We start from the raw sequence: 24628 nt of genomic DNA, 5'->3' as shown, positions 1-24628 counted from the left end.
TCCTGCAATATACTTGAAGGAGTGGAAGGAGGAGATTGCCCATCTGCGGAGAAGACTCATAAGTAGAGCACTCCACGCCATGGAGGCCGGTGCCCATCCTCCACTGGAGGCACAAGCCGCCTCCAGAACTGTTCCATGGTTGGAATTGAAAGCTCCGCTTCCCCAAAACAGGAGATGAAAAGATGGTTGCGCACCAACTTCAGCTACTGATGAGTAAATTCAGCAGGCTACAGTATAATCCTGAGAACAGCTAAAGTTTGAGACTGTTCAAGTCAGAAAAAGGCCAAGAGCCGCCATCTTAACTTTGCACCTGGCTCAAGGGGAAGCGGGGCAGACTGAAAATCCCAGTGGTAGTGGGGACTGGCTTCTTTCCATCCAGGTCAGATTGCAGGTCTAGCCTAAGCCCCAGTGCCACCTCCAACAGGGAGGAAGTTGCAGGGACCTGTGCCAGCCTTTCTGGGAAATTGCCAGCTAAGTTGTGGAGGTCAGTGATTGTCCTACTCTGGTGGTACAAGCCACCCAGGAGCTGTTCTGTGACCAGAATTGGAAGTTCCATTTCCCAAAAACAGGGGAGGAGTAGACGGCTGGCTGCCGATTTCAGCTTCTGATTGGTAAACTCGGATGGCTAAGGAATAATTCTAGGAACAGCTGGGGTGTGAATTTGTCCAACTTGGAAAAAGGCCAGTGGCTGCCATTTGGACTCCACCCCCAGCTTGAGGGGAAGGTGGACTGACCAAATATCACAGTGACGGTAGGAACCAGTTTCTTTCATCCAGATCAGCCTGCAGCCCTAGCCTAGGCTTCAGTCCCACCTCTGGTGGGGAGGAGGCAGGCTAGCTCAGCACCAGTCTATCCAGGTAACTGAGGGTACCTTTGGCTGGCACAAACTGAATAATTAAAAGTCTACTGGGGCAACTACAGTCATCTTGGACCTGCACTGCATAGATTGCTGCCCACACCTGCAGCTCCATCCATGCCCCAGGCAGGGGAGAAAGAGGCGTGAAGCTTCACCAGTCCCTTTGGGCAACTACACTCTAGGCCTGCAGGTGGATTATTCCATACAACTGTGACTCTATCCCTACCTCTGGGAAAGGAGAAAGTTGGGAGAAGTTTCATCTGTCCCTGGGGCAATGAGGGCAGCTTGAGCCTCCAGTTTATAGCACGAATTACATCCTTGGCTCCTACTGCACAACCAGCAAGGGAGAAAGGGCAGGAAGCCCTAAACTAAAGAGAAAAACTGCACAAAGAATAAATACTCTAATAAGCTGGATGCCAAGACACCAACCAAAAATTACAATCTACACCAAGAAACAGGAAGCTATGGCCCAATTAAAGGAACAAGATAAGCCTCCAAATGACAGAAAGGAGTTGAGACAATTAATTATAGATGTTCAAACAAATCTTAAAAAATTCAATGCAATGGCTAAAGAGATTAAGGTTACTAAGAAGACACTGGGTGAGCATAAAGAAGAATTTGAAAACATACGTAGAAAAATGGCAGATTTTATGGGAATAAAAGGCACAATAAATGAAATTTAAAAGAACATTGGAATCATATAATAGCAGATTTGAGGAAGCAGAAGAAAGCACTGGTGAGCTTGAAAAAATGGCCTCTGAAAGTAAACATACAAAAGAACAGATGAAGAAAAGAATGGAAAAAATTGAACAAGGTCTCAGGGAACTAAATGACAGCCAGAGATGTGCAAACATACATGTCATGGGTGTCCCAGAAGGAGAAGAGAAGGGAAAAGGGGCAGAAGGAATATTTAAAGAAATAATGTTAGAAAATTTCCCAACCCTATTGAAGGACACAGATATCCATGTCCAAGAAGCACAACATACTCCCATCTGAAAAAAATCCAAATAGACCAACTCTGAGACACATACTAATCAGAATGTCAAATGCCGAAGACAAAGAGAGAATTTTTAGAGCAACAAGAGAAAAGCAATGCATAACATATAAGGGATACCCAATAAGATTAAGTGCTGATTTCTCACCAGAAACCATGGAGAAAAGAAGACAGTGGTCTGATATATTTAAGATATTACAAGAGAAAAACTTCCAGCCAAGAATTTTATATCCAGCAAGACTGTCTTTCAAAAGTGAGGGCAAGATTAGAATATTCACAGATAAACAGAAACAAGAGACCAGATTTTCAGGAAATATTAAAGGATATGCTAGAGCCTGAAAAGAAAAGACAGGAGAAAGAGACCTGGAAGAGCATCTAGAAATGAAGATTATATAAATAAAAGTAACTAAAAGTGTCACGAGAGTGATGAAAATAAAATATGACGGATAAAACTCAAGTAGTCAGGAATAAACTTAACCAATGATGTAAATTCAGAAACTGCAACCCAATTGTTAAAAGAAATAAAAAAAGTCCTAGATAACTGGAAGAACATTCCATACTCATGGATTATGGAATAACCCTAGGAACAGCTGGGGTGTGAATTTGTCCAAGTCAGAAAAAGGCCAGTGGCTGCCATTTGGACTCCACCCCCAGCCTGAGGGGAAGTTGGGCTGACCAAATATCACAGTGATGGTAGGAACAGGTTTCTTTCATCCAGATCAGCCTGCAGCCCTAGCCCAGGCTTCAGTCCCACCTCTCGTGAGTTGGAGGCAGGCTAGCTCAGCACCAGTCTATCCAGGTAACTGAGGGTACCTTTGGCTGGCACAAACTGAATAAATATCATGAAGGTGTCAATTCTACTCAAACTGATATATACAGATTCAAAGCAACCCTGATAAAAATTCCACCAGTATTTTTTTTAATTGAAAACACAATTAACAAGTTTATTTGGAAGGGTAAGATGTCCTGAATAGCTAGAAATATCATAAAAGGAAAAATGAACCCTCATCTCTAGACTTTAAATCATACTACCAAGCTATAGTGGTAAAAACAGAATGGTACTGGCATAAAGGCAGATACATAGACCAATGGAACCAAATTGATGGCTCAGAAACAGACCCTCACATGTATGGTCAAGTGATTTTTGACTAGCCTGTCAAACCCACACAGCTAGAACAGAACAGTCCATTCAGCAAAATGGTGCTGAAAGAACTGGATATCTATAGCCAAAAGAAGGAAAGAGGACCTCTATCTCACACCTTATCCAAAAATTAACTCAAAATGGATAAAAAACCTAAAAATAAAAGCAAGAACAATAAGACTTCTAGAAGAAATTGTGGGAAAATATCTTCAAGACCTGGTGGTAGGTGGTGGATTCTTAATGGAGATAAGAGGAGGACTGAGATGGACTACTGATGTTTAATATATGTACAAGTTTTAATTAGTTTTACTATAAAAGTGTGGAAATGTATAGAATGGTTCATAAAAATAATAATAGCTAGTTTATAAATAGGAATGTGGCTGAAAATGGTAGTCTAGGGATATAAATGCCAATTGACAGAATGCTAGAGAATAATCTAGGGACTGAATAGCACAGTAAACCAAGAGGTGGATGAGAATTGTGGTTGATGGTACAGGTATAAGAGTGTCCTTTGTGAGCTAGAGCAAATGTATATCACTACTTCAGAGTATTGGGAATGCATGAGAATAATATAACTGGAATGACCTATGGACTGTGGTTAGCAGTAATAATATAATATTCTTGCATCTATGCCAAAGATGTACTTGTTGATAATGTGGCAGTATGGAAAATGTGAGCCAAATGTATACTGTGGAAATGGTAACAATCAGATGATATTATCTTATGTGTAACAAATGTTCCACCACAGTGTGGTGTGTTGCTAGAAGGGTGTTGCTCGGGAATTCTGCATATGTGCATGATTGTTTTATAAGTTTACAACTTCTGTCATAAAAATACATTTAAAAAATTATAATAGGGTGGGTTTGGGGGAAAACACACCAAATGTAAGATAAGGACTATGATTAGTAGAAAGATTTTGACAATATTCTTTCGTAATTTGTAACAAACATCTCATGACAAAGCAAAGTGTTGGTGGAGGGCTGATGTAAGGGACCCCTGTAGGATGTTACGCATGTTTGCTTCGTAAGTTCACACCTTTTACTATACACTTAATTGTTCATGTATGTTCATATGTAAATGACATCAAGATAATAATAATAGGGAGGGTTGGGGGAAAATACTTTAGTTAGTAGTAATATTTTGACAATGCTCTTTAATCATTAGTTAAAAAGGTTTAACAACAATGTAAGGTGTTGGTGGTAGGGCAGTTATGAGAGTCCCATATGATATTATATAGGTTTGTTTTGTAAGTTCACAACTATTACTATCCACTTATTATATATGTTTGTGTGTGGGTGATATATTTCAATAAATTAATTTTTAAAAAATAAAAATAAAAAAAACTCCTTTGGCCCCTAGCCTTTCACAGGGTGCATTGTATTCCCAATATTGGAGCATTTGGTGTAATTCCTTTCAAGAAGCAACATTTTCCTGGTCTCCGCTCTCCAACCTGTGTAGTTAGAAGTTGTTTCTCTTTACTACATGCTATTTCTCTTTGAAATGTACTTTTTTGGTGAGCCTTACAGCAAAATCATTAAAAGAATGGGCTCTAGGTTTTAATCGCCTGATTCAAACCATAGCCTCACCATCTACTAGCCGTGGTGAGGTCTTGGGCAGGGTCTTTCACAACTCTGTGCCCCAGCTTCCCATCAGTAAAGTCGGATGATGAGAAAGATGCTCATCTCACAAGGCTGATACGAGGATTAAATGAGTTGCTATGTGTTAAGTGTTCCTAAGACTGGCATGGGGGGTACAGCATTACGTAAGGTTAGTGGTTACTACAACTCTTCTTCTTCTCATAGTATGCTGCAAGGCGGTAGTTGTGAGTAAAAATACTCTGAATTTACAGTCAAATAGATTAGAGGGTAAAATTTTGTTGTGGATTTCTTGGGTAAGTGCATCTCTCCATACCTCAGTTTCCATATTTGCAAAAATTGGGCCACCAAAGCTACTTCATGGGTTTGTTATGAAGAATAAAGGACGCAGCTGGTGTATCTGGATTTCTCTGGCATCGCATGCACACCAGGTACTCAAAGCACGACTCTGTGTATTGTATTTTTTAATGGACACTTACAGCAGTAGAGAGCAGTGGCGGATAGTTCGTCCTCTCCCTCTCCATCCCCCTTGCCCTGGCGCCTGAGAAACAGAGCATCACCATGGCAACAGCAGCAGCTGTTCCCGAGATAAGAGGAGCGGAAGCTGAGCAGAGCAGTCACAGCAGCAGAGGAGACTAGCAAGCACACCCTCCCCGTTTCTTGCCTCCTTCTCATCCCACTGCCTGCACAGATTGGTAAGTGTTTCAAAATTTTACTCCAAGAACTTTTGTGGAGAGAAAAGCAAGTTTCTGATAAGTTGCCACTTCTTTATAGTTGATGGGGCAAAGAAAGTTGCAGCTGGTGGCACAGGGTTGTGCTTTGTGGAGAGGGTTAGCCGGGGCTAGGTGGGAGGCAGAAAAAGTCACCACTCTCAAGGCATTTTTTTCAAGGGGGGGGGGGTCCTGAGTTTACTAAGAGTCTCAAGTCTTTGCAAATTAAATTGTAGAGTTTCAAGATGAACATTGGTGCGTCAGGATATCCACAAGGGATCAAGTCTTCCTTTACCATGTTGGGCTAAGTATGCTCGTCAAAAACCTCTCCATGCCCTACTTTAAGTTAGTTGCTCCTCAAGGAATACTCCAAATTCAGGTCTTCTAAATGAACAAATTTGGTTTTTTAAATTGGATACTTTTTTGACCTGAATTCAAACTGCAATCAAAGAAGAGGTTTGACAAAGGTAATGGGATTTTGCAGTCAGAGGATAGACTAACCAGACACCACATTGGGCTGTGGATATAACCTTCTAACTTTTTATGACATCAAGTAAATCTCGATCTTCTTACTTTTGGAAAATTCTTCAACGTATTATTGCAAGCCTAAGTTGAGAGTCAGCTTGCTTCTGAGAGTCAGTGTCACCACTTTCCTGAGACCTGGAATGGTATTTCACAGTTGGTTTGTTCTTTGGACTGTTCTAATCTCATTATCAGCTTCACGGAAAGTCAGATATGGGACTATGAAATGATTTCGATTCTAATGGCTCAATGTAGATAAGTATATATAAATTATAATCACAAGGAGAGGACTGGCGGAGCAAAAGGAGGCAAGTCATACTTGTATTAGCAGAGCCAGGACCTGAGATGGAAGTTTTACACACATTTTGTAGTACTATTCTCAACAAACCTGGAGAAGAGCCACTGTCACCCCATTTTTCAGATGTGGAAACTATATTTCTAAAGGAACATCTAACTTTCCTAAGTTCAAGTAGCTTAGGGAATGGTAAGGCAGCCAAACACGTGCTTCTATCTCATATTGCCTCACAGTATCAAATGCTTACAGTCAGCAAAGAACTTTCTGTCCATGAGTTAAACTGCATATTCTAATATCCAACAAGAAATGTACTCACTGTTTCAGAACAAGAGCAATATGCCCAGACCACCTTCTGCTCTTAACTGGAGCGACTAGTCTTTCTTCAGTTCCAGAGACGGCACTGATGGCCACCCCAGCAGAGAACAGCCTGGAGCTAGGGGAGGCAGGCCTCTGCAAAATGCATCCTCAGTTTCCCCAGGCTGCTGTGCTGTATTGGACTGTCTACACTTAGTGGGCCTCCCTCCCTGCCACCTATTTCTCTGGCCCTATCAGTTCTTGCTCTCAAAACAGATGGAGACCTTTGTCATGAACAACCCCTGTGTATTGTGACACCAGTTAATGTATTTCCTCTCTCAATGATACACGTATTTACAAGTTTCCCTTTGAAAAGAATGGCTCTCTCCCTTGTGAAAAGGAATTTAAGTATTAGCAAGAGATAGACAGATAGACGTGTGAGTTTAGCCTCTGGGGTTCTGAAAACCTCCTTCAAACCCCTGAAATCATATCCCTTGTTCTCTTGTATATGCCACACTCAGCCACCCACATTCTCTCAAAAACCAGTAAGGAAAAAAGTAAAATTCACAATCCCTTATCCTCAGTTAAGAAATCTGAAAAATTCTGAAAAACAGAAGTTTCTTGTTTTTCCTAATAAGTTCAGCACAAGCTCATTTGGTGGCAAAATCTGACCTTTGAAAGGAAATGGGTTTTTTTGGTAGTTTATATCATTTAGTGTGAATATTCGTATTTTTGCTGCAGAGGTATTATTGATGTATTTGATTGTTGGTGTTCCTGAGTCCCCTCTGGGTTGTTACATAATAAAAGCCTTCTGATTTCCATAGCACATTTGGGTTCAGGCTTTCCAGATGAGGGTGGGTGGGCCTATACAGACAATTGTCGTGACTGCCCAAGGTGCACATTGTGTAGACGTGAAAACTCAGAGACCACACCAAATCAAAAGTGGCAAAAGAATTGTAAAAGGGTCATAAATCTTTGCACTAGAGAACAACATATGAAACACCCTGAATGCAAAGTGTCAGCCAAGCATCTTTTAAGACCCTAATTTTTTAGTTGGAATCTAAAGACCCAGGTGACCAGGTATTTAGGTCTGAAAAAAGAGCAAGCGTCCCAGAAAGTCCCCAGATTATAGGGAGCTGCTGAGGTTGATGATGACAGCTTCCCTGGGTAGCACAACAAGTGTGGAGCACCTCTGCTAACACAGGAGAGTGAATTAAAGAGGGAAATTCATAGGCAGGGCTGAGGTAGGAACCTCTGATTTATAAGTGCCTCCATTTCTGAGTTCAAGAACTAGACCAATTCACATCTTACAATGCCTCGATCAGAAAGAGCACCCTTCTCACTGAGGAGAGGGTGGGGAGATGGGGTCATCTTATACTAATATTCAACAGGCAAGTCAAATGACAGTGATTAATAAGGTGATGCTAAACCCAAATAGCACTCTCCACACTCTTGCTCTTTTCTCTGTGTGAAGATTTACCAGCCAAAAGGTTGTCACGACATCATCTATGCTGAAAGTGTCTTCTAATCCCCATGGGCAAAGCACATCCTTGCCCAGCACAGCATATTTGATGAATATAAAATCCAAAATCTGGAAATCATCTCTCAGGCCCCTATCGAGCAGAGGCTTGGTGGATCTCAACCGTCATTCTGTTACTTACAGTGATTAAAAATTGTACGGTTTTCCCTATAGACAATATTTGGTATTTGTAGAGGACATGTGCGTCAGTTTTATGGCTAATCATTGGTGGTCCTTATCTTGTCTAGAAACTTCCAGCATGTTGAAGTTTATCAACATGTTTTCAGAAAACTGCAAGGATATAGTTTACCCTTGTACAGTTCATATCTCTGGAGTCTAGTAGGAAAATAGCCATTTTTCTCAGATGAAGGCTGGTCCTTCCATGGTTTAACACCCAGATAAAAACTGAATAGATTTTTTTCAATTAAAGAGTGAGCCTTTGTTAGCCAGATAGCTAGCAGAGTTTAGACAGTGTTTCATAATAATGGGTAACATTTATTCAGCAAAGCATGTAATTTTCATGGTGACTCTATGAGGTAGATATTATTGTCTCTATTTCACAGGTAAGAAAACTGAAGGTAAGAGTGGGCAATGGAGACATATTTCCCTGGGTGTCAATCTATGGGGACACTACAATAATGCTAGCCTTTGAAATTTCTAGCAGAGTGGCACTATCTTGGAAGAAGAGGGCAAAAATCATTACCCTGCCCTTGGGTTCCATTTACCGTCACTACACCATTAAGGTTTAGCAACTTCATCAAAGTGATATGGCTTTTTGGTAAAAGAGCTGAGATCTAACTTAGGTCTATTTGATTCAAAAGTTCAGGTCCAAATTAAATATCCAGCTATTGGGCACCAAGGAGCAACCACAGAGTCCAAGTATAAAGAACGGCTTACCTTAGGTGGGAGAGAAGGAGAGGGGTGCTATTGCCACATGGAGTAGAAGGTAGGGGGTCTATGTTCAAGGGCTGCCTCTGCCTCTAACTGGGTAACTGACGGTGGGACATTTTAACCTCTTTGAGCCTAAGTTTCTTGTGGAGAATGAATATTAACCAGGTCCTCCATGGAGTTCTTTTCCACACTAAGCCCCCATGACTGGGCCCACAGCTCTATGCCCACAAAGGAGGAAGACTGGTTTAACTAGGTGCACAGGACCATGTCTGAGGCTGTGACTGTCTCCAGACCTCAGCCCTGAGCCCATTCATCCCTAGTGGTATTTCCATAGCTTTCCTCTCTGCTCAAGTTGGTGGGGGCTAGCCCAAGCCAATTGGACAGCATCCTTCCTTATGGGCCTGGGAATTGGCAGTAGCTCTACACATAAACTAAAAACAATGGTCAAAATTGATTTCTGCTGAAGTCACTCAGAACCATCAGTCTGCTCAGAGTGACACTAAAAGCCAGGCTCAAGTGATCATTTAATGGCTCCATCTGCTGTAGGATGATCTCAGAGGCCGGAGAAGCCCTCCAGGCTTCCCGGAGAAGGATGGCTCAGTCCTCAGAAGACAACTGAGTTGGACTCATTCTGTGATCTTGAAATGTTAACACAACAGGTCTGTATGCCAATGACCCAGGAATCTAGGAAGAAAGAATCCGATGGGTCACTTTAATCATATTTATTCCTCTCCAGTCATTTTTGCCATGGTAGGACACAAGTAATAAATTATCTATAAGGAACTCAAGAAACGGAATTTAGGCAGGCTCTAATGAATATTTCCTATAAATCTCAGCTAATGCATTTCTAATTCAGATTTGACACACATCCATTCTGGATTTCCATTCCTCCTGGACAAGGGTTACAACTAATAGCTCTGGAAATTTCAATGGCTTTGTGGTCCATGAAAGATGGAGGATGGAGAGAGGGGAAGAGAAACAGACTCGCTCTAATGTCCGGAATCTCTAGGGAGAAAATAATAGACCTAGACCTAGATTTTCTCCTACCAGGCTCATACCACCATTGTAAAATGGTGAGCAAAGGGAGTCTCATTACTTTATAAATATAGAATATAATGGTTGAAAACCAAAAGCCTGGTTCAAAGGATTCATTCTGTGTTTAGGAGACTCTAGGGTCTATTGGAAGCCATCAGAACTGGATTTGAATCCAGACTTGGCTACTTAGTAAATATGTGACTAAATAAACTATTAAACTTTCTAAGTCTCAGTATCCTCATCTGTGAAGTGAGCATGACATTACTTTGCAGAAGTTGAGGGAGAGAATATAGCAAGGGCTAATCGAGATTTTCTGTAGCTCTTGGCTAACCAATTTCTAATTCTAATTCGTTCATTCTGAATTTCCCTAAGTGCCTTTGACAAAGGGAAAATATTGCCATCTGATAAAGACAATTACCAATAAATCTATGTGTGTGTGTGTGTTTGTGCATGTGAGACTCATTCTCTTCTGGTTTAAATCTCCAGTTTATAGTGTCTAATAGCTAAGTATAAATAGCAGACTTGAAAAGCACAAATGAATTGGGAGCAAAATAGTAAGTGCTCAATAAATATATTTATTTAAGAAATAAATGAATAAAAGAACAGAAGGCAAATCAACGGACTCTTTTCTTATATTTCTGTAGTGCCGGAGAAGAAATACACACGCCCGCCCTCCTTTGATGATGTCCACTGAGCAAATGCAGCCACTGGAACTCTCAGAAGACAGACTGGACAAGTTAGACCCTCGTTGCAGCCATTTAGGTAAACTTTCCAGTGTGAATGCCAGAGATGGAAATCAGAAAGGGGGCTTCCCTGCCACTCAGTCTGCAGGCAAGGCCCCCTGAAACCTAATAGAGTGTGCCTTCTGGTGGCAGCCAACACCAGATGGACAGGCAAATAGCCACAGGGCTGTGGAGTCTGCCAGGTAAATATTAGCTGAAGCACTGGAGAGAAGTTCATTAGAGTTCAAAAAGAGAGAAATGCATTGTCCTCTTTTTGGGGGTCTGACAGAGTCCCAGTCAGAGCATTTTTGAGGCAATAAATGGAACGTGGCAGTATAACTTGTTCCTAGTATTTTCTAGCACACTTACACCCCATGTGCAGTGCCAATAAAATATTTCAAATATCTCTTTTTGCCTATCAAGACAGAATTTTAAATAGCCTTTTTCTGCTTTATTGCCAATCTGTTTCCTTTCCAGAACTGACTTTTTGCATAACCTTTGTAATGAAAATACCAGAAACAATTCTGCCTCGACCCATTTCTAAAAATGAGACACTCACACTTTTGATGGATGGATCTTTTGCATATTCATAGCCTTTGTTTATGCCTTGCCTGGTTATGACTCACCCCTCCTCTCCTTTTTCCCCATTTGCCATCGAGATATTTTATGTTCAGGGATTTCTCCAAAAATGGGATAAAGTGCAATTGAAGTAAAAGTCAAAATTGAAGCAGAAGTCTTGCTTTCTGTATATTGAACAAGCGTCCTGGGGTTGAATAGTGACCAATGAGAGGTCCACACACAGTCTGTACCTCCAGAGACCCCACAGCTGGCCAGTGCCCATTCTGAGCAACACTCATGCATTCACATCACAGAAGTCTATGGAGGATATAATACGGGGACAAAACAACTCTGTCACCTGGTAACAAATTTTAAAAATTGCTTTTTCAGCAAGGCATTAAGATACATAGTCCCAAGAGCCTGGGTTTAGTCCTAATCCCAAATCCCATGATTTGCCAAGAGTGTGATCTCCAGCTTTTCACATGGCCTTTTGAACCTCAGTTTCCTCATCTGCAAAATGGACATAATAATGTAAATTCCCTGTGGGCTTGATGTGAGAGCTAAACAAGACACTGTGCAGGGATGATATTCATATTTAACAACTAGTAAAGCAGAGGCACTTATAAATCAGAGATGTCCCGTCCCACAAACTGGAGTATGTGTGAAATGATTGTGAACTCACCGAGCACATGGGTGGCATTCAATAAAGTCCCTCTCCCACCTCCTTCCTTTGTGTATGTACGCGTGGTACAACCCCAATAAATATTCATTAAATTAGAATGAACGAAATTATAAAAATATTTGAGGTGAACAGAAATATCAATTACTATTAAACGCATCTGAAGAGAATGCCATTTGCTTCCTTTGGTTATGTATAGTGATCTTTTGATGATGCAGGCACAGCAATGGATGGTTACTAAATACTCTAGTGGTAGGTTCCTTGTGTATGTTGGACTTTCCAAAATAAAAGATTACTCAGGCATAAAGACCAATAGAACATATGCAACTTGAAAGCTAGGCTCATTTCTTGCTCATCTCTTTATGCCTAGAACCTAAGCACAAGGCCTGGCATACAGTAGGAGCATAATCAATATTTGTTGAATACATAAATGATGAGTGTTATGTCTAGACCCACAAAACTGAAGAGAAAAAATTTGACACTGATTTATCATTTAATCCTCCTTGACATTTTAAAGAAATTTGCCTGAATATAGTAGGAAGGAGGGGAGGGATGGAGGGAGGAAGGAGGAGGAAGGAGGGGTCTGTTTAAAGATCCAATTAATCTCCTAATTTCCCCATATTAGTTCATATTTGTAGAGACAGCCAGACTGTCCAAGCTATAGTTAGTGATTCCAGAGAAGACAAATAACTACCATTGCCTGGTGGCTGCTTGAATCCTAACAGAACAGCTCTGTACACATAACATATTTTAGTTCATTCACTGAAGCACATATTCAATTAACATTTATTCATTGAGCCTAAGGAGAAAAAAGATAAGATGTGTCATCTAAGAGGGCTGAAAAACATATGCAGAAATAGTAATGAGATCACCTTTTTAAGATGTTTCATGAGCACAAACGCTATGGCCGTTCAGATACTGAGAAAGAGCACGCAGGACGGGAGTGGATATGAGAAAACTCATGAAGACAGTGGCTTCCTCTGGGCCTTGTGGAAGGTTGGTGGGTGTGCAAAAGCCAGAGTGAATGACCATTTATGGAGCATTGGCAGTGTATCAAATATAGCAGGTGCTTTACAAACATTAACAAATTTAATTCTCTCTCTTAGCATAGCATATATTATACACACAGAGTGATTTAATATTATCCCCAATTTCAAATTTGAGAATATCAAAATTACTAGAAATTAAGACCAAGTACATAGAACCCCCAAGTGACTGAGTCCAGATTTGAACTCAGATGAATCTGATTTCTCTTAAAAACTCATCCATTCAACATGCATTGATGGGGTACCTGCTGGAGGGAGAAGCAATGAACAATAAAATTATAAGAATATAGTCCTTAACCTCCAGGAAAGCTCTGCCTAGAGCAGGAGATAAATGATTATAGAACAATGAATAAGGGCTAGAGCAATGACACAGAAGCTCAAAGGAGAACAACATTATAGCCGAGAGGTATAAGAATCGAGAAAATACTTCAGAGGAAATGGAGTGATAGCATTGGAAAAATTACTGTTGGAGACTGAACAAAAAGCATGCTCAAGTCTCAAGCCACATCCCTTTAGATGTGAACGCATCTCTAAATAGGACCTTAGAAAATGTTATTAATAATAACAGTATGGCCAAACTGAATGAGAGTGAGCCTTAATCCAACGTGGCTGAAGTCCTTGCAAGCAAAGGAAACTGCACATGAATGTAGAAGAAGCCACAGAATGAGGCAGATTGCCACGTGATGGAAAAGCCCAAGGACCGTGGCAAGCAACAACTGCTGTTGTCTGAGCCAACCCATTGTGTGGTATTTGTCATAGCAGTCCTGGCAAATTAAGACAATTGCATACAACAATTTCTGATAAAAGTGGTATAGAAACCAGCTTCAAAAGCTTTAGTGAGGTAATACAGGGGCTTGAGAAAAATAAAGTGATGAATAAGAAAACAAATAGGACCTTGGTTTAGGACAGAAAAATAGCAGAAGAGTTGGAAGTCCAGGGGGCAGGGAAAAGCCAAGTGGAGAAGCCCAGGGCTAAATCATCACCAGGACTTGGCTGGCCACAGAAACGAAGGCAAGGGACGAATTTACTAAGAATCCCTGGGACACTTCCCAAGACTTAAAAGACCCAAAGACTTCATAATGGTTCTTGAGATCTTCAAAGAGAGCAAGTCTTGAGGAAAGGAATTTGAAAAGGTGCATTTCACATAGAGGATCTATTGCCTATCAGAAATTTAAATCCAACTCATTGTGTGACTGAGCTAACCATATTTTAAAGTTCCTCTTTGCCTTGATTATCCATCCCATCTGAGTTTTCCTTCTTTGGGATTTTACATAATACTAGTTTCCCATTTTAGTGCATGTCTTCACGCAAGGCCACTAAAGTTCTCTGTAGAAGAGGCCAAAATAATTAACTATTTTTCTTTTATAGACCAAATGTTCTGTAGTCTATCATCAGGTGTAACTGAAAATCAACCCGTGTGACACTGGATCCTTACTCATTTCATTTTCTTTTTTTCTCATGTATTCTATCAAGATGATCTTTCTGACCAGTTCATTAAAGATTGTGATCTCAAAAAGAAGCCAAGAAAGGGGAAAAATGTCCAGACCACCCAGAACGTCGAGTCGGATCAAAAAAAGCCAAGGAGGAAAGACACACCGGCACTGCACATCCCTCCTTTTATACCAGGTAACGGACAATGAGGTCGGTCCACACATCTATACAGGAAAACCACTTGCTACCATGTTGTATGCATCTTACAGCTTTTTCCTTAAATATTTGGGTATTTTTAAAAAAGTAATTGGTACACTCCCCACCTTTGTATTAGTTATGACACAGCCAGGTGCTCTAAAAGACAAATTCTAAAATCTTAGTGGCTTAAACACAATAGACGGTTATTGCTCACTCACCAATAGTGTCAGATGGAAGTGGGGAAGGCAGGCTCTGCTCCAAGCAGTCATCTGGGACCCCAGGCTGATGGAGGTTCTGACATCACCAACCCCTGGCTTCCAAGTCACCATGAGCAGCAACACCCAGCAGCCACGGGGCAGGGGGTGGACTGAGTGGGAGATTGAGAGGGAGGCTTACATGCAAAGCCCCTAGCTGGCTCACATCACTACCCTCCAGCATAAGGCCTCCCCTGACTCAAAGGGAGACTGGAAAATGTGGCCCATCTGTGCACCCAGAAGGAAAGCAAACAGTTTGGTGAGGAGCTAACGTGTCTCTATAACACACTTGGGTTTGACATGTAGCACTCTCTTCTTACCAAAAGCTTTTCTTTGCATTATTTCTTTTTCTCCCTCTCCACCCACCGCCCCCCCCCGCCCCAGTCATTTATTTCATACCCTCTCTCTGCACAAAACACCTTGAGTGATCAAAGTATTAAATGAAACACAGATCTTTTGGGAAAGGAATATTCTGTTGTATAAGAAATAACAGAACTACATAAATAACTGAAATATGCAATAAAAAGTATGTCACAATGGAGGCTCTTGGATAAGGACTATGGGAGCTCAGTCTGGGCAGTGAATTGTGGAAAGTTTCACAGGAGGTTGCTTTTAGCGAGTTATTAAGTGATGAGCTGTGCTACCTTGGGCACATTTCTCTACCTCACGTAGAGAGGTGATGGTGGTAGTAATATGAAATTTCTCCAGAAGTTATAAAACTAAAATGAAATCATGCATGTAAAGCCTTTTGCCCAGAACATATTCCACTGCTTAACCTTGATAAATGCTAATTCTTAGCATAAAGAAAGTTCTATTATTAAAATAATTTAGAGAAGCTATGTTGTCTATATTCACCGGCTGTGTGTATTATACAAATATGTATACAGAGTCCCCACATATTAGGACATATGTCTTTGATCCTGTCTCTTCCTTTGTCCCCATAACCATCCAGGTGTGCTTTCAGAACATTTAATTAAAAGATATGATGTCCAAGAGAGACACCCAAAGGGCAAAATGAATCCAGCTCTTCATAACACTGACCTGGAACAGAAAAAGCCAAGGAGAAAAGACACACCTGCTCTACACATCCCCCCCTTTGCAGCAGGTAAAAGAGCAAGGGCAGGGCATGTGCCGGGTGATGGGAGCAGGCCAGCAGCCTCACCATCTGGAGGGGCCACGGGCATGGCCTGTGCCCTGGCCCGGCGGGCTGGGTCACACCAGCCGGCTCCGACGAGAAGTCCCGTTTATGGCTGTCTTTCTGGTTTATCTTCGCTGGCAGCTCTCCAAGGGCTGGCCTGGCGATGGGGGAGGGTGAGAACATTGCCAATGCTTCAGCAGAACCGGTCAAATTCACTGAGCCCATGCAACAGTGGGTCCTTGAGAAGAGTTAAAATACATGCTTCACTCCTACTTCCTCCCCCACAAATCTGCCATGGATAGTGGCTGAGGCTGATTCTCCCAAGAAGCCTGGGAGAACTGACAAAATCTTCAAAGTAAAAGAGGAAGAGGGGGGTGGGGTGGGGGAGATATAGTAACAGCTACCTTTTGTGTCAAATCAAAGAAAAAGTCTTACTGAACTATTACCCTGCCCTAGGTTATAAGGGTCATTAGGTACAGTCCTTGTCCCTGAGAAGTCTATGTGCCAGTTGGGGAATACGACATTTATATTCATGATAAGCATATGTGATAGCACACACACATAAATTATACTGGTAGAGAGTGACAAAGAAAGAAATGTACTAATGTTTATTGAGTGCAAACTAAATGTTAGGTTCTGGGGTAGGCATGTCTCATGACTTTTTAAAAATCAACTGAATAACACCAAAGTGTAGCTATTATCTCCCTGTACAGTAAAGAAATTGTGAAAGAATTTAATTAACTCTCTCATCCAGTCTAAATTCTAGTGTGGCCTGAAATCAATGGCTTGATGGATGAATGGCTGGTTGATTGGATCAATGATTGAGTGATTAGATTAATAGATGAATAGGTCAAATTGCTGAAGATCAAACACTATTATGTGGCAGAGTGCTCAAACCTTGGTGCTCAAACCTTGGTCATTTTTCATTGTACTATCCTGTGATTTGAACTTTTAGCATTATAGCAATCCAGAAGGAATACTTTGGGGGAGAAATGAAATTTGGTTATTATATTATATATTATATTATATACTATTATATTATAAGTTCCATGGGATTTATGGTGGGATGATGAGTATGTAACCCTACCCGAGGAAAATACAGTTCAGTGACACCTCTCTCTCTTCTTTCTCTCCCCTCTTCTTCCCTCCAACTCTCCCACCCTTACACTTTCTCTTCCTTCTTTCTCCCTCTCTTTCTCCTTCTCTCTGCTTCTATCCCTCCCTCTCTCTCACCTCTCTCTCTCACATACAAACACACGTTTCTAGAGATCAGTTTTTCTGAGCAACAACTACATGCAAGCTTCGGAGACAATAAAAATGTGCCAAAATTATAAGAAGTTTGGGACATGCAGAAGTCCACTTCTTAATCTGTACTCACCCTTTAACACATATTTATTGACTATCTCCTATATTCTAAACACTGGTACTGGGAGAAAGGCAGTAATAAATAGATAATAGAACATCTGCTAAGGATAAAGACTATGAAGAAAATTAAAGCCAGGTAGGGGAGGAAAGAGAGATGGTAATTGCTTGCTTAGATGCAGGAAAGACATCTCTGAGGAAGGGCTATTTGGGCAGAGACCTGAAGAAAATGTGGAAGGGGGCCATGGGGATAAATGGGCAAAGTGTTCAAGGCAAGGGAACAAGTTCAAGAGCCCTGAGGTGGGAGTTTTTTGGCTTTTATCCAATTAATATGTATTGGGTACCTTCTATGTGCCAGGCTTTGTTCAAGTACTGGTAATACAACAGATAACAACATTGAAAAAAGGCCCTGCCCTCTTTGAGTTTGCAGTCTAGATGGAGGAGATAAATAAATATTTGGACCTGAAGCAGAATAGAGAGGTTTTCTTAAAACTCACAGCCAGCCAAGTTGGGCATCGTGAAATGCTTTGTTCAGAGAGAGGGTAGATTCTGAGGCCTCCCTCTATTATCTCCCTGTTGGCCTTCAGTGACTCCTACATATCTCATTAAAGTAGGGTCAGTGGAAATATCTATTCACAGACATTTTACGTCATGTATGGCATGAAGTGCATAGCTGTTCTTTATTTCTAACAGAAACATGGGAGCAAATCAGTATGATATTCCAAAGGAGCTTTCTGCAAATAATTCTTTGTCATTATGCTATCTTCTTTCAGAGTAGCTTTGCTATTGGGAAAGAGGTCCATGGATCTCGGTATAACTACCCAAGAATAACAGCCAATAGACACAATTTTTGTTAATTCCAACTGTTTCTTAATGGGAAGAAAGAATTAAGTGGTGATATTTCTATAATAGAAATTCAGAATGTTATTGGAATAACAAAGATTCTGAGATGTCCTGCAGTAAAGGAATCTGTTTGACTTCTTATAACCCAGCTCCAATCTACTTACTATAGAGCTTATTTTTAGTTCTGCCTATCAGTCTAGTAATTCTATAGAGTATGCTACAATATGAGAAATGCTTTCTTAGAATGGTACATACTTAAATAAGCCTTTCCACCCTTTCTTTTTTTGCCTCTGTCAAAGATTGTTGGACCTAAATAGAATGAGAGAAAAATAGAGGTACGGACAGGGTCACATATTTTCTGATTTTCAATTAAGGAGCAGAACCAGGCAAAGAGGCAGGGAGCATAAGAAGGTGCATCTCTAGAGAAGTGGACCAAGGACCAATTAGGAGCATCTGAACCTGCCTCAGGGTAGATTATGTGCCTTCTTAGCTACCCTGGGCCTCCAGCCTACCACACAGTCCCCCAAGCTCGGTCTCTGACCAGGTCACAGCCACCTTTCAAGGCCCAGCCAGCTCAAACCCTCTACCAACCACTCCCTCCAAGTCCAAAAGGATCCTTTCTATACTGCACTCACTCTCTATTTATTAGTCATGGAAGTGCAATTACCCAAAACATTGTCATCTCTTTTCGTTTTGTCTTTACTATTGTCGTTGCTATTATTGCAGCTGCTATTTAAATTGCCTGACCTCAGCAATTTGTTAGATAAACTCACATGGACTGGGCCATGACTCTTTCTGGCATTGACCTCAAAGCCTAGTCCAATCTCTTGCACATGTCAGTGCTCAGTAAGTATCTGCTGATTTGATATTCTTTCTGGCAATCACAATTCTACATTTCCTAATGGAGACGGATGCTTTTCTGCACATTACTGAAGTCCTAGGGAAGACTCAGTAGAGGCCAAGAAATATTTATGAGCAGGGAGTCACCCTAGCACAAAGACTGAACGGGGCTGTGGAGTCAGAAAAGCCTGGCTATGATCCCTGCTTTGTGTGTGTAGGTGTGTGTGTATGTGTGTGTGTGGCCCTGGGAAATTAATATAAATATGAGAGTCTCCTTTGTTTCCTCCATCCATCAAATAAAGACCATAAATTTCTAGGGTCGTTAGAATAAATACAGTCTATAGAGCACTTAGCACAGTTCCTGGCATATTGGAAATCCTTGGTAAATGTTAGTTTCCTTCCAGTCTCCATGGAATCTTACCTTCTTGGAGAGAAGTCAAATCTGTTTGTGAAGGTGAGAATTTTCCTAGCCACAGCGTTTCACCTCTCCATGTAAACCAGCTGATTCAAAGAACTTCCTAAAGTGCTGAGCTCTGTCCATCTGGCAACGGATGCTACCTACATGCCACTATTTACATCCTGAGAGAGCAGCTTCCCAACCAAATAAAAAATGTTTGTCAAATGGTGCAGAGTAAACCAGGTGGGAGGAGGAAGCAGTACACCCATAGACTATACACATTACGGAATTCCTTGAATCAGCAAGTCTCGGTGCTATAAGTATGTGCAATTATAGATTTGGTTCTATGATCCTAGCTTTTATTAGCATCTTAGCTAAACAACTATTTTTGAAGAGGCTTTTAGTATCTAAAGATTTGGCAGTGATTGAAATGCTAGTTAAGCTGATAAGGAGAGAGCCTTCGGCAGATGGTTAGAGAGACTCACATTGATTCTAATAAGGGTGTTGAGAGGAACTCACAGACAAATGCACCCTGGAGATTCCCCCCTCATTAGCCCTTGGCAAGTGAAAACTGGACAAGGATTCACTCTCCACTAAATCTCTTGCTAACTACCATCATTCCCCTAGGTTAATGAGCTTATTTAAGGACTTTCAACTGCCAGAACAACCCTTCAATAAGAAGTCCTCCCAGGCAGGCTTCCCTGCCAGCCCAAGGTTTGCTCCTAACGAGACCGCAGTTTGCCCTGGCTCCCTGTATTGGAAGGAAGCTCTGGTTGTGATTGGTCAGATCTGGGGAATCAAGTTCTGTTTAAGGGAGAAAGAGTCTTTAAAGTAGGACCGTGGAAAACGAACCAGGCGAAGTAAAGAAAATGGGATTGGAAACACTGAAGGGGAGTCTCCTGGAAATTTGGTCCATGAGCTACAAACATCTGGGCATCTTCAGAGATCAAACCTCAAAATTCTATATTTGTATAAAGGAAAGGGACTGACACATTCTTTGAAAGTGACACCTCTTTGTCCTGCTGGGATTAGAGCATCTGTTTCTAGAAGAGATGTTGTCTTAGCTCAAGCTTCCTTGGATCAGAAGTACATACCTGTAATGTGGGTGACCAGCTTTAGAAGGTGCCTTGAGATGGGACCATGATTCTAAAACAGCTTGCTGCAAAGTCAGTCAGCTCTTAGAGACCATGGACTGATGGCCTTGGCCTTAAACCACATCAAACTCCAACAAAAAGCCCAAGCAACTCCTCAAACTCTCCTATATCAAGAGAAGAAGAAGGGAAAGCCACTGACATTTAATGAATCCCTATTCCATTCCAATTCCTGAGCTACATGTTAGAAATATCCTTTGAGAATCTCACAGTTTAGGAAGGGAGAAGAATGTATTGTCTAATGGTTCCTGTGATGTAAAAATTGGTTGTAAAGAGGTTCATGCAAGGTGTGGTTGGAGCATAAAAGGATGTTGGCCTAAGTCTATCTGGGGACATCATACCTGTGAGAGATACACATTATTTTTTCTCCAGCCTTACAGAGGAATAAACTGAGGGTCAGAAAGGTTCAGAGACCTGATCAAAGCTGAATGACCACAAAAGGCAAAACTTTCCGGTTTTAAAGTTTACATTCCTTCAATGACACCCTGCTTCCCATAGATTAGCATGAGGATTAGGAGGGGGTTAAACCACATCAGAGTCTCTCAAACCTCAGTCATCTTCAAATGAGGAAAATCAATGACATGAAGCATCAAGAAAAAGAATGCAGTGATGACACATAGATATTATCGACTTATGCCTGTACCTCTTCCTAAGCAATGATAACGCGTGAAACAAGATTCTGATGGGCTATCATGTACATTTTTTTCATAATGAGACATTAAAATTAATGCTTAGCTATATTAATATAAAATTCTAGTTCACTTTCCATTTGAAATTGTCTCCTGTGCCCCTGTGGAAAACCCAGTCCACTTTGGCTCCTTCCCATTCCTGAAATCCCAGGCCTCCTTCCCCTCCCCTCTCCAAGTTCTTACATGACTAGGTTTCAAGGAATCCAAAGCAACCAGAAAGGTGGCTGGAATCTGGGAGTGTAAAGGCTCTTACCCATTTTGAATCCACCCTAATTTGGCTTACCTTGAAGAAAGATCAAGGAAGGAAGGATGGAAAGTTTGGTGGTTCAGCATAGCTAACTCTATGCTCCCCTACATTTCAGTGTTAATTCCAAATACAAATCCAAACCTCTATGAAGCTAGTATAAGAGAAAATATCTTCCACTGTGTTTCATAAACGATCTATGTAAAAGCCTCAGTTTCAACCAGCCTCTTGAAATTATTTTTCTCTTTCAATAAATATTAGCTAATTGGTAAAGAACCCATATGAATAAACTAGGAACTGAATCAAATGAATAGTCATTAAGATCAACACACAGTTTTCAGTAATTTGCTGCTGTTGAATGGAGTCCAGTTGGTAGGAAAATCTCTTGTGGTGCACAGCTTCTCTCCTTCAAGTTTAAATTTCTATGAAACTCTTCATGAACTGAAAAGTCTCTAATTATGAACAGAGGGTGGGTGCAAGGCAATGAGGGCAAGGATGCTGTGGGATGAAAGAAATCATGCAAGACTGGCTTTGAATCACAGCTTCCTTTTGCCCTTATATTAAATTGACCCTACTTTACACACTTCTGAGGATTAGGAGAACCACCCAAACCTCCTCAGTTTTCTGGGCTGGTAGGCTCATGAAACTGCACTCAGACTTTTGAATTTCAAAGACCAATAACCTTTTAAAAGCAAAATATTGTGGAGCCCAATGTAAGGGTAACAACTTTTTATTTTTCCTGATAAGGATGCTGAAAAAAACAATTAACATCCCAAAAGTTACATTTAAAAAAAGATATTTTAACCCCCCAAAGAAGAAAAAGAATCATCTCAAAATAAAGAATAGCCTTTTAAACTGTAGCCATATGGCTACATGTATATGTATGAAAATCTCACTACTCATCCTTATTTTCTCGTTTTGCTCTGAACCATGTCAACTTTATCATCTACTGCTGATGTTTGGAAATGATATGTCCAGGGGCTCAGCTCAATATTTTCCCCAAATGTCCCCAAAATGTTCTGACTTTGGACTTCATGAAGCATATCAGCTTCTTTACGAAGAAAACAATATAGCAAAGAGTAAAAGAAAGGAGGAACTGTTCTTATCAGTTACTTGCAGGTATGGCTCTGTCCTAAGCATCGTCACATGCACCTTATTTGATCTTCAAAATAAGTATCCTCACTTAAACGATGAGAAAATTTAGGTATGACAATGTTAACTGGCCCAACATGCCTTAAGTGAGTGGCAGAACTAGAAGCCAAAGTAGTTGAATCCACCAAATCCATACTCTACATCTTACTATGCTGTAAGCTTAGAAGCAGGTCTTAGAGAAGAGGATGAAGACTGCCTCAAACTCCCATGTGCCGACTCCCAGGATGCACGTCACCACTGAACCACAGGTCCCCTGGGGAGGCCAAATGAGGCCACCCAGCTTCTCTTCTCTCCATTGGTTTAGTAGTTAGCTTTGCACTGAAAGGTTTCTGGGTTGCTGTGCTCTTGTGTGCTGTGTCTATGCCTTAAGGCTGTCTAATATTTTCATTAGAGGCACTTAATCGCAGGTCTACGATTTGTTTTGCAGGTGTTAGACTGCTCAGGGACGAGAGACCGAAAGTGATCACGGAAGATGATGAAAAGGATGGTGACAAGACAGCTATTTAAGGATGTTTCCCCTAAGACCACTTGTAAATAGGTTAGGTTGGTTCCCTATGGTAACCTAGAAAAAAATAGACTCGTTTCTGCTCTCATTTTGTCATAGTCTGCCTTTCAGACCCAGACGCCTTTCCCCACGAGACACTATTTCAGATTGCTGGTCACCTCTTTGTTTCTGTTCTTCCTTGAGTATGGTTTCTCTTCAGTGTTATTCTCACTGCTTGAACTTTCATATTCCAATGAGGTGGAAATGAAGCAGATCATCCTAAATCAAGAAATATCAGGGAAAGTTCTAGTGTTCAGTTTCTGTGTTTTCTCTATCAAATCATGGAACAAAGGACATGGATAACATGGAATTCCATTATTTTGTCATTTGGTTGGAGAGAAATTGACTTAACATCATCCAAATATCAGTCCGAGTCGGGGTTCCTCATTGCCAGGGAGGGAAGTGAGGATGTTTGAAGACTGCTTTGAAGAGTGCAGTCTTCTATTTCTCTTGTCTTATCTCAACAGTCCAAGGGTCTCTGATGACATTCCTAAAATCCTTTTAACAGACACCCTAAAAGTAAACATGTGAGATAGAGGAGTCAACCCAGCTAACAATGCCTTGGCTGAAAATACCAGAGGCAGAGAGTGCTGGTCTATCTGGGAAGATTAACAATATATCCTCATATATAGTTCTAATTTTTAAAGTAATAGTTTTTAACCACATTGTCCTGACAGTCATGAATTGGGTTACAAATGACCCATTACTAATGCTAGGTAAAATACCAAAGTTTGTGTTTGATTTACAATTTTAATAAATCGATTAAGGTTAATTGAGGATCATTCCTACATTTTTAGCACTCTCACTAATTTAGGCCCTAGTAGGTCTTTCTTGGGTGGGAGGACAGAAGCAGGGTGTTGGCTAGGGGACAGGGATTTGTGCATAACCCTGGCCCAAGCTTGCAATCTGTGGGTACTTATGAGAGGACAGACATTGGGAAAGGTGAGAACTACTGTTAAAAGAAAGGCAGCTATTCAAACAAGTCACATGTAAGAGTGGTAGTTTTTAAACTATGTACATACAAATATCCCAACTCTGAAAATATGTTAATTCCTTCAGTCTGTCTGTACTCCTCACAAAGGTGGGAAGATACAGGGCCCTGCCAGTAATAAAGATGCCCCTGTCCACATCTCCATGCCTTGGTACGTTTCTCCTAAAAATACCCTATTTAGTTACGACTCAGACATGGCAAAAGAGAACTTCACAAGTTTTGTTTGGCTCACAGCAGTTTGAAAATGTTCCAATTAGCTAAAACTATTTCATAATCAAAGAAATTTATATAAAACTTGGATTTGCAGATTCTCTGGGATAAAATCATTTCCAGATCTGGCAACCCTGGGGCTGATTATCAGCACAGCAGCCATGGGCTGGAGCTGCACGCTGGTGCCCTTTGAAAGGGATGCTCTTCTCCAGTTTGCCATATGCCCCACTCAGCTTATTTCACTCAGGACTTCACCCTTCTCCAGACTCCTGAAGGCATTTGGAATTTGGGGCCACCACTGAAGACCCTCACTTTGCGTTCCTAATG

The 24628-nt window shown here is 41.1% G+C and overlaps 1 protein-coding gene across 1 annotated transcript; it reads left to right on the top strand.

Moving 5' to 3' along the window:
- Positions 1-5140: 5140 nt before the first annotated feature.
- PPP1R17 (protein phosphatase 1 regulatory subunit 17) lies at positions 5141-24233 on the top strand. Its single transcript, XM_004463302.5, has 5 exons — positions 5141-5281; positions 10497-10614; positions 14331-14483; positions 15693-15845; positions 22984-24233. Exons 2-5 carry the CDS (start codon positions 10533-10535, stop codon positions 23061-23063), a joined length of 468 nt encoding a protein of 155 aa, XP_004463359.1. The 5' UTR covers positions 5141-5281; positions 10497-10532; the 3' UTR covers positions 23064-24233.
- The last annotated feature ends 395 nt before the right edge of the window (positions 24234-24628 follow it).

Source organism: Dasypus novemcinctus, chromosome 5 (assembly GCF_030445035.2).
Source record: "Dasypus novemcinctus isolate mDasNov1 chromosome 5, mDasNov1.1.hap2, whole genome shotgun sequence".
NCBI lineage: Eukaryota > Metazoa > Chordata > Mammalia > Cingulata > Dasypodidae > Dasypus > Dasypus novemcinctus.
Note: the sequence above shows the minus strand (reverse complement) of the source record. Positions and strands in the feature narration are given on the sequence as shown.